We start from the raw sequence: 11,175 nt of genomic DNA, 5'->3' as shown, positions 1-11,175 counted from the left end.
ATCACATAAGTATTTCCTCAATTACCACAGTCCTCTTCCCTTTGCCTGTTGGTCATGTGCACTGTGGATAACTTACTGAAAGATTTTGAGGAGCGGACTCGGATCAAAGAAGTTAAGAGTGGATGGAGGAGTTGAGCTTTCCAAATTTAGAGCCTGTTTCATTTCATGATGCAATTCCTCCTCAACAGCAAGAGGAATAGTTTGGAACATAAGTCTGACTTTGAAGAAACAAGTGTCTCTTTCCACCTCCCAAAAAGACAGGAGTTGGGAGGGCGAAGGATTTAGAGAGCCGAGCCCCCCCACGTCCAGCTCAGGAAACTCTGGGCCCTCTGCTCTTCCTCTGCATTGACGCCACTAAATCACACTCTCTGCGCTGCGATGGACTTCACATGCACTCGAGCCAAGGCCTCCCTCGTCCCTTTCTTCTCCCCCTCCTCCTACTCCGATCTGCTCTCCTCTGTCAGAGTGATGTAGGGTCACAAGAATGGGGAAACACCTTCCAAGGAGAAAACACACATGCACTTTCACAACACACACACACACACACACACACACACAAACACAGAGTTCCTCACTGAGTGCTGAATGGTGAGCGAACAGCACATGCTGCATGAGGCGAACTCGGATAGCGACATCTTCAAACTGAAGGTAAGAAAAATGTATTTCTTTCATGGGATCGCTGAGAAATAAAAACCTGTGTTCTTGAGAAATGACAGACGGGGTTTATTTTTCACTTTATAGATTATTGTTTTTATAATGCACGCTGCTTGGTTTTATATTCAGTCTGCATGTGTGGCTCGTGGGTATTTTTTTCCAGAATTCCCTTTTTTCTTTTTAATTTAGGTTTTCCAAATATAGTAAATACTCTCACGCTGATTTGAGAACCTGCTGAACCATTTTAGTTCTCTCAACCCATGGTTCTACAGAAGTGCAAAATTTAAAAGCAATGTATTAAAATTGGTGCATCTGTGTTCCTTTGCTAAAAACTGCTGCGTTTGATTAAAGCGTTTGATCTGGTTTCGTGGCCTCACAAGATGTCAGACAGTTTATCGTTTTCTATGCTGCTTCTGTATCCAAAAACAGTCCTATCATTATTTTTTGAGGATCACTGTTTCCCAGTGAAAGAAGAGAACCAGAGTTGAAATCTGTGATCTCCTCCTGACGTCAGATGTAACTACCCGCCCAAAGTATTTGACAAATACTTTGGGCGGGTAGTTACATCTGAAGGAGCTCTACTTTCCCTCAGCACTGGTAATGTTTTAATTACTACATTTTCGTCTGCAGGCTGCCACATATGTATGTGTATGTATATATTCTTTTGTCTGCCATGGAGAGAGTTTTCTAACTCTGTCGGAGTCATTTCAGATTCAGGATTAGTAGAGCTGTGTGTAAACTGCAGACAACATCAATCACAGATAAAGAGCATATGACAATCCATTGTATTTAGAATTCAGTATTTCATCATTTTCTTTAGTAGATTTCTGAAATATATCTTCTGCTCTAGAATGTTCTCATAAAATGAGAAAAGTCATAAAACAATGTTAAAGACCGCTCTGATATTTTGAAGACACGAAAACACTCACTAATACTTTGAACTATAAACGCTGCTGTATATGTGTTTTCCACAGCCTGTTTCTTCTTTTTAAAAACCCCGCTCTGCTTTAAAATAGTATTCATTTCAAAGGTTTAACTGCAGAACTCATAGTGTTTCCACATCACGCTTGTTTCATGTAAGGGTCACATTAAGCCCCGGATTGGCTCCATACTAGTTGTGATGCCAACAGCTCCTGCCGGTGTGTTCATGTCTTAAATACACATTTAAGGACACGGCCCAGACCCACTGTCCTCCCCCAGCAGCTCGGTTTGAAAATAATAACTCTGGATATACATCATTCTGCACAGTGAGGCAAAAACCTCACAGTGGAGTGACAATAAGTGTTTTTTTTTAGGTTTTTTTAAAGCTGTTAAAGTGTCTCGTCATCTCCAGAAACACGATGATGAGATTATTGACAAATGGATTTGAGAGTGATGTTTTCTTAGTTCCTGTTGTTCCTCTGTTTGGTCAGACTTGTATAACACACCTTCCTTAAATGTAAAACCTCAGAATGGCCCATGTACATCTTCTGTCGGCCTTGTGCTTCATTTCAAACAGCTCCCCTCATGATTTATCGCCCCACCTGCCTCACTGTTTAGCTTATGATAAGATCACAGCCCTGCTCTTTCTAAAGCCCCCTCGCACCATATCTTAGCAAAATATAAAAATATGCCAGCGGAGGTTTAGACAGCGATAACTAATAATATCTGTCGGTGCTGAAGCCGGGGGCAGAGAGCGAGGCTGTGCTCTCCAACCAAAGCCAGCAGTCCATTAGCGCAGAATGCTAACAGTTGGCCAGAACCTGGGAAATCTCAAGACGTTGTCAAGGTCCATGTGGACACAACCAGGGCCGACCGACCCAGGAGAAGAAGCTCCTGAATCCCTCTGTGTGTGTGTGTGTGTGTGTGTGTGTGTGTGTGTGTGTGTGTGTGTGTGTGTGTGTGTGTGTGTGTGTGTGTGTGTGTGTGTGTGTGCGCGCGCCAAACGTAAACACAGATCAAAGAAATTATTAGAAGCCAAATGAAGATAAGGGATAAACATGTTTTCGATTAATGTCAAGATGTATGCCTGGAGTTTTGGCAGAGTCTAATCATTTGTGAGCGCCGCTGGCAGCGCGGCCTGGTGTGTGTCACTCCCTCCCTGGTTATTATGACAAAGTCCCAACAATGTGAACACTCATGACCTCTTGAAATGGAGAGAGAAACGGGGAAACTGTGCCAACCTAAAGCTGTGCAATACATGTGAACACATTACATGCGTGTCTGCATGTATTTGTAATCTAAAGTGATTTTGTCTTCAAAGGCCTTGAAGAAAGAAAGAAATGGACCCAAGGCCGAACTGCTGAGCCCCGAAGACGACAAGTGAACCAGAGAGAGAGAGAAGCTGGAAAGAGGAGCCAAATGTTTCACCTGACTTGTGGAGCTCTAACATGGGATGAGCTCCTGACATCAGTGGCTTAAGGTACTGTCTCTACTGTCTGCTCGGTTATAAAACATTCTCTATCACATACGCTGTCGGAAAAGAAACCACAAAAAAACATTTGAAAGTGAAAAAGAGTCTCTTTCAATATTACAATGTTGCATTTAGGTGTGAGCACACTGGACGCTCTTCTCAACACACTGCACCGTCTGTTCGGCCGTTTGTTTGATCGTGCACTGAACACATCTCTTTGATATGTTTTGTGTTTGGAGAGATTCCGGGCATGCTGTCAGTTAAACACCGTACACAACTCCTCAATGACACAGAGGAAACAGAGATGTGTCTGGAGTATTTCTGGACAATATTATGTTCCCGCCCCTTGTCCCCATCATCATCCTGTATTGTGAACATCATGATCTTGTATTTTATTGTTTTTAATGCGGCGAAGTTCATTGCTAACTAGGGAATGACATTATGAACGGCTCTCTTTACAATTAATAGGCGGAGGAATAAAAATTGCAGTGTCTCTCCGTGTGCTTATAATACAGGGATGGGAACAGTGTTTGTGGTTTAGACTTGAACCTGAACCTACTTTTTTACGGTACCAAACTAATTCATACTGTAATCTGCATTTTATGACCAGGAACCTTCATCTGTTCTGCACAATCATTACAGTCCACAGATCCACTCAGTGGGGTCAAAGTATAGTTATCACCAAATATTATCATTTTACACCACATCAGCTCCTAACTTCAGCTCACTTTTCCTTTCAGTAATTGTTTCTTTACATAATCCCTGTCAAACACTGACACCGATTTATAAATAACGGTTGTTAACATCTGTCGGCCTTCCAAGAACACTTGTTCCCTGTTTACATGTTTCCACGCTCACACGTACAGTACAGTCAAAAGGAACTTCCTGTTTATGACCAGCTGTGCCCCCCTGTATCCTGACTGGGAGCCCGACCAGATCCTGGCCTCTGAGCTCCGACCTTCAACCCTGGAGGGCCGGGGGGAAAATGCGGTACACCACCCTCTTGGCCCTGCTGATTGGGGTCATGCTGTACCTGGGAATGGGAGCGCTTGTTTTCCGCACCCTGGAGGCCCCCAAGGAGAGCTCGTCGTACGAAGACCTGCTCAGAACCAAGCATAACTTCCTCGATAATAACTCCTGTGTCACCGAGCTGGACTTCCACAAGCTCATCAAGGTATCGTCACATGATGTCACCAAAACACTTTGTGTAGATTATACAGAATTGACGCTTTGTGATTAAGCTTGACACGAGAGATGACTCGAATGTTTACCTAAAGACACATAACATTGGGTTTCACATAAATAGACATGTAACTATCGCTCATACCTCTCAACAATCCTACACATGATTATCTAGTTCTTGAAGTGGAAATGTGAAAGAAGAAAGGATGTGGTCAGATGACCTAAATTATTTATTTGTCATAAAACATAATCCTAACCAGTGGACAGGTATCAATCTACTGAAAATATGAGAAAGGCTTACTATATTTCCTATTTACCATAGGAAAGTTGGTACTGTAAACCGTGCAGCACAATTTAGCTGATGGCCGATTTAAATCTGCAAATTATTGAGTAATTATCAGGTGATCCAAATTATTTTCCGTCCTTTTTGTAAAATAAACAAGCAGGCTGGTTAGTACCTTTCATTTACTGTCTTTAAGTCATTTAATGTTATGTTGAATCTAACACATATCCAATGTTTTCATCAGATTTTACTGTATCTCCTTCTTTATATTATCTGCTTAATCTGTGCTGCTCTGTGGCCGTGAGCAAAGAGAGGCATGAGCTACATATGCAACATAAGAATAACAGATACAATTAAAATACAATCAACTAAAGCTTAAACAGATACAAGTCTAAACAGGACGAGCTGACTCTGTGAACAGACATTCCTCCCTCCACTTCAGGGACTGGTGACTGCGGTGGACGCAGGCCTGGATGTGAGCAGCCTCTCTGCCAACTTCACCAGCCGCTGGGACGGGCCCTCCGCCTTCTTCTTCTGTGGTACCATCATCACCACCATAGGTGGGTGGCAGTAGGTCTTACTCTCAGGGGGAAACTTTGAAGATCCTCCAACAACAAAATGCTTCCCGTACTTTGTTAACCGTACGAATAATGCTGATGGCATATTTGTTTTATAGGGGATTCTGCATTCAAGTGAACTTGGGGCCTGAGAAACTTTAGACATGGAGATTTGGTTACACATTTCAAGACAGCAGTGCTGATCTCTAGACCCTTAGAATATCACATTAATCCAAAAATAAGCTAAAAGCTGGGCCATTCTAAAAGAATTTACAAATGACAGTGACCTTTTCATCCACTGATGACTGATTTATTTACATATTTTCACTATCGGTACAATCGAAAAGTCCTTTATTTCTCTTTTTCATCTTTAATAATAGGCATCTAAATCTATGTAATGAACGGATACAAAACATGGTCACAAACGATACGGTCACAGCCTATGTGTACTGCATATCCCTCCAAATTAAGATGATTAAAATACGGAGTCTCCTTACAACTTCATATTTCGTTCATATTAACAGCCAAAGGTCTTAGTGTTGTTTTTGTTTTGTTTTCATTCAACAGGCTTTGGGAACCTGTCTCCTCGGACGTGGTACGGCCAGTTGTTCTGCGTCTGCTACGCCCTGGTGGGCATCCCCATGTTTGGCATCCTGCTGGCTGGAGTGAGTGACCACATGGGCACCGTGCTGCGGAGAGCCGTGGCCAAGATTGAGACCCTCTTTCTGGTGAGAGTGCTCCGCCCTGCCCAGGAACTAAAGCTCAGTTGGATTAACACCTGTCTGAATCACAGCTATGCACCAGTGTTTTGTTTATCCCTAACTCCGCTGTGAAGTATTCTCATTTGTTATTTATTATAATTTATTTAAACAATAGATTTTAATGTGAAAGCTTATTATTGGAAATAGCAGAGGTCAACAAACCTCTCATCGGCAAATGGGGTTTGTTTAGAGGAAGAGCCAGTAAGATCATTTCTTTTGTTGAGACTTAAATTCACACCAATTGTTTTTAAATCTAATGATTCTGTGGTTTCATTAAATTTGATCTCATTCTCATCTTCTTTCTATCACAAAAAAGTTATCGTAATTCACACTGACTCTGCGTTTGCCATTTTCTTTCTCTCCTGTAGAAACGGATGGTCAGGCCAACCACCGTGCGCGTGATCTCCGCCGTTCTCTCCATCCTGATTGGTTGTCTGATCTTCCTCGCCGTGCCAACAGTCGTGTTTCAGAGAGTGGAGGACTGGTCTCTTCTGGAGTCGCTCTACTTTGTCGTGATCACTCTCACCACCGTCGGCTTCGGAGACTACGTGCCAGGTACTGACACAAAACCTTGTGCGGAGTCTCAATTACAAACTGGTCTGGAGCAGTGGTTTTCCAACATGTTGGTAAAGACCCACACACGGAATAACAATATGATTCTGGGTATGGACAGTTGGTCTGATAGAAAAAGCCTCCAACCACACCGCCCTCATTGAAATCATGTCTATAGCCTGTAGAGCTTTCACTGAACAAGAAACGACATTCCAGAATGTGTCTGACCCTGACCCCTGACCTCTGTCCATAGTGGGGAGCAAAGGAATAAACGGCACAACACATTCAACCCCACTCCCTCTGTGTCCAGGTGGTGGTCGTGAGGATGGCTTGTTCTTCAAGCCTCTGGTGTGGTTGTGGATAGTGTTTGGTCTCGCCTACTTCGCCTCCATCCTCACCATGATAGGCAACTGGTTGAGGGTGCTGTCGAAGAGGACCCGCGCTGAGGTCAGACACATATGGTGCAGGACTAAGTGCCACGAGAGGAACAGCTGCTCTTCTTGTCTCACATTATATAGACCCTTATCTTCTTCTGTTCTGCTGCTCATGTCTCTCTCCCTCTCTCAGATGGAGGAGTTGAGGGCCCACGCCACAGACTGGACCCAGAACATCCAGAACATGTCCATGGACTTCCGCATCCCAAACCCTCTGGAGTTCAACGACCCCTTCCTCCTGCAGCGCCGGCGATGGAAACGCAGCGGGCGTCGTCGTGTCCGCCGGGGAGCCCATGGCACTCTGGGATACTGGCTTCAAGAGGGATCAGAGAATGGACACCTGCCAAACCGCTGGGCCGGCATCTCCAGATCCACGAACCAGCTGGAGGCCCGTCCAGCCCTCGACAGGGCGGTGCTGGCGAGGTCAAGGCCACGGGTCAGCGCCGCTGGAGGGGGAACGGTCCCGAGAGCAGGGCCTGGATTGAGAGTCGACCCCGCTGTGAATCTGCAGGTGGTGAGCAGGTCATTTCCTCACCTGCTGGCTCGCTCGTTCTCCCTCCCTGTGGCCCACTCCACCTCAAAGCTTGATTCTGCAGCTGCAGCAATGCAGGGAGAATCTCTCTCTGGATCAGAGTCTTCTTACGACTCCAGATCTGACGGCTCCTCGGTTTCTTCTTCCTTCCTGGCACTTCACCAGTTCCAGCCCTACTACACCATCAGCACCATGGAGAAGGGCGGATCGAGAGCAGCAGACATGGACACGGCGCAACAGAAACACAAACTGATTCCAGGAGAGAAACGTGGATCTGTAGAAAACAATTGCCACAAACATGCACTTACCCCTACATTTCACCCCTGCTCTCCCCCTCCTCCCCACTTGTTTCCTCCGTGTCCCCCTCCAATCATCCTCCCCTCCCCTCCCCTCAACACGGCCTCCTCCGCCAGCTGCCAGCTGCTGGACTTCTTCGGGGAGAACCTGGCGTACATCGACGAGTCCTCGGACACGCTGAGCGACCGCGCTCAGCCATCGGCTGAGGAGAAGAGGAAACGGCCGCGAAAGCCCAAGAGGAGGAGCATAAGGAGGCAGCTGCCACACAGGTGGAGCCCTCTGCAAGTGAGAAGGCCCAACAGTGACATGCAGCCACCATCCAACCCGCCCACACCACCTCCAGACTCCCCTCTGTCAGACCGGCCCCAATCGGAGAAGCAGACAGATTCAGCTCCTGCGCTCTGACGACCGCAAACATCCACGACATTGTGCAAAGTCGAGACCTGACAAAACCTAAATAATCCAAAACAAGGCCATTTACAGCAAAACCTGATGACCTCACTCAAACACAAAATGCATACCATATCCAAATCTTACTTCACCTGTCAGCTGTTAATCAATGCTTTTTATGGTTAGCCTCGCAAAGTCAGCCCATAAATTTTGCTTTTTTACTTTGCGATCTGGCAAAGCTCAACAGATATTTGCGCAGGACAGTCGCCTCTTTAAATAGACAGTAGATGACTTACAACTGCTCCTTCACAGAGATACCAACATGAACACAGTGCACATGACTTGTCTGGAAGTGCCCGGGAAAAAAGGGGGTTTTGTATAAATCTGAAGAGAGGGAGGCAAACAGGCCTTTCAAACAAAGCAATTATATTTAAATTTAAAATCGGCCACACCTGATGTGAGGTTTCAGGAGGCAAAGAGTCGCATCATTATCCAGACACCATTACACATAATTATCCACAATGTTGATCCGCCTTTCAGCCTCTGAGCTCAGTCTGTTCTCCACAGACATATTCTTCGGTAAACGTCAGACTTAAGCTGGTGCTTTGTGAGGCTTCTCTTTGCTCAGTGACTAATAGCTTCAAATCCAGCCGGGGTTTTACAGCAGAGGTGAAAATGAATACACAGTTACGAAAAAGAACCGGGTGAGAGAGCGGAGGAAGGATTCACAAAGTTACAAATGCCGCATATTCAGTGAGTGCGAATGCAGTTTGGGCCTTCATCGACTGAGCTGATCACAAGGGCGAGTGCGTCAGGCTCTGGGTGTCTTAGTACCATGAAATAAAAAACAACCTGCGGGTGGTGGAGGAGCTGAGCCACAACAACAGCACGTCAGTACTCACCCTCAGACCAGTGCCTGTCTGCTGTGTGATGCTGTCAAACAGGTCCTGACTATTGAAAACCTTCTTCAAGATGAAAACTGTCCTGAGAGTTTGAAGGATTACAAAACGGGCAGCTAACTATTTCCCTTAAAGGTTATGTAATATGCTGGTTCATGAAACGACTCTTGAATGTTTTTCAGGGTTAGAGAGTTACTGTCCACTGCTTTGTGTTCAAATGTTTGAGGCCCTTTCCAGCATGATAAGCGGCTTTGTGCGCTCGCCTTCGGGCACGAGTGGCCAGAGAGCTATTAAAGTAACGCTGAGGTTATTTTAAAAGTTTGTGGCGTTTGAGAACTGTACGATCCAGTGTCCCTCGACGTGTGTACACGCCATTCAAGAGCTATTTGCTGTCAGCAGTTGGCTGCCTCATATTCTCTTACAGTGACACATTAAAGTGATGATTATCAGATTTACACTGTCGTTCTATATCAACAGGGCTTGTGTGTGAAGATGCCTTTATGATGTTTTTAATGTTATTGTGAACACTGTTACCAGTGTGGAGCTGGGTTTTGTGTTGTAGTTTTTGGGTCCCCATCTCGCTTGTGATGAAGTGCACACGGATGACATGATATTACTCATTCAGCCACTGCACTATTCCACTGAACAAAACGACACAGCTACAACATTACTGTACCAACAAGGGACGAAAGAGGGCGAGTACAAGTTTGTAAACATAGATGGAAATGATGGAGATGGAGATTTAAGATGAGGAAGTTGTGTTTGACCTCAGCGATGCACATGATGCCCTTTACTTAGCCGGAGCCTGTAGCGCCTATGGATACACTACTTACTCTTTCTGAGCGTGTTCACGCTGGAAAAGTGGCAAAACTCTAAATAGACAGCTCCAGAAAGATCTCAAAACAAATAAAGTACACATATAATTTCCTTAGTATAGTCAAGTCAAGTCAAATTTATTTCTATAGCGCATAGAGGAGGGGATGAATTGTATGGTATTTTGTATGGTATCCAAATTTCTTTTGCACTCACCCTACACGAATCAAGTTTAGTTTATAGCATGCTGTACAGAGTTGCTATGCAGAATGAAGTCGGGACAGTGGAGAGCAGCGGGTGTGAAATGACCCGAACTCTGAAAGTCCTGAATGAACCCTGCTCTTGGTGGATGTGGGATCAGTTCCTGCTTACTCAGAACCAGGGGCTACTACACGAGAAAACTGTGGCAGCACGCCGCCTGCCAGAGCCAAAATAAGTAACGTTCTGAATCCACACTCGGATTCAGGCTCCCACATATTTAGCAATTTGTTGACAGTGGTCTGTAAGGAGAAAGGTATTCATGTGGCTCTATGCCGGTCCGTGGCCCATCAGCAAAATTGTCATTATGAGTCTGACTCCTGACCTATGAATGTTTTCCTTTTCATTCTTTTTTAAAAAATGCAATAAAAAAGAAGGTGGAGAGTCAGGATGTTTGAATTGTGTTTCCCTGGTGACTTCATCAGTTTCAGACAAAATGTGTGGCCTTAACTTCTAAACGTGAATTTCAGAAAGGGGACGTAATTTGTAAAACCTAAAAACTTAATCGAAATATCAAGAAATGATCGACACTTTGTCCTGTGAATCTGAGTGTTATTCCCTAAATTCAGTGGTAAAATGAGTAAATTTACAATTTTGAATCTTTTCTTTTCATACAATCTTATTCTTCTACTCCACTGCTAGAGATAGATATTGTACTTGATGACTAAAGTTACATTTCAAATTAAGATTTTTGCTTGTTAAATATAGCTTTATAGCTAAATATGATCCTTTGTTATGAATTAAACTACAACAGCCAATACAAGAAGAGGCGAACTGATCGACGATTGGAAGAAGATAAACGGACAACTATTTCAATATTTGTTGATTCAGTGCAAATTTGTCAAACATTTTCTCAAATAAGATTTTTTTTTCCAGTAAAAAAAAATAAATAAAATTGGTTTGGTTTATGAAGTGGTCATAACAAGCATTGTGAAAATGTCACTTTGGCCTCTGGCTAATTTTGATGACATTTTTCTCTCAATGCTTACGAACCAAACCATCAGGTTACTGATCTGTAGCCTCAAGAAGATTTGTGTATGATAAAAAATATATATATATCTTTAGCTAAAATATTATATTATAATTCTATTTATAATATATATCTACACACTTTCAAATAACGTGTTAATGTGCAAAACTTCAGCTCAATTGTGCTCCAGAAAGCAGAATA

General features: G+C 44.0%; 1 protein-coding gene across 4 annotated transcripts; it reads left to right on the top strand.

Annotated features, from left to right (window-relative positions):
• The first annotated feature begins 38 nt into the window (after positions 1-38).
• kcnk4a (potassium channel, subfamily K, member 4a) lies at positions 39-10,403 on the top strand. Of its 4 annotated transcripts, none has more exons than XM_047334418.1 (8): positions 39-648; positions 2,897-3,055; positions 3,946-4,220; positions 4,954-5,071; positions 5,636-5,796; positions 6,198-6,384; positions 6,692-6,828; positions 6,949-10,403. In XM_047334418.1, exons 3-8 carry the CDS (start codon positions 4,032-4,034, stop codon positions 8,047-8,049), a joined length of 1,893 nt encoding a protein of 630 aa, XP_047190374.1. In that variant the 5' UTR covers positions 39-648; positions 2,897-3,055; positions 3,946-4,031; the 3' UTR covers positions 8,050-10,403. The 4 variants fall into 4 exon arrangements, with proteins under 4 accessions (XP_047190374.1, XP_035505652.1, XP_035505651.1 ...); XM_035649759.2 differs by having other exon boundaries at positions 6,635-6,828; XM_035649758.2 differs by having other exon boundaries at positions 4,933-5,071.
• The last annotated feature ends 772 nt before the right edge of the window (positions 10,404-11,175 follow it).

The sequence above is a fragment of the Scophthalmus maximus genome, chromosome 9 (genome assembly GCF_022379125.1).
Source record: "Scophthalmus maximus strain ysfricsl-2021 chromosome 9, ASM2237912v1, whole genome shotgun sequence".
Classification (NCBI taxonomy): Eukaryota; Metazoa; Chordata; class Actinopteri; order Pleuronectiformes; family Scophthalmidae; genus Scophthalmus; species Scophthalmus maximus.
This window is presented reverse-complemented; position numbering and strand designations above follow the sequence as displayed.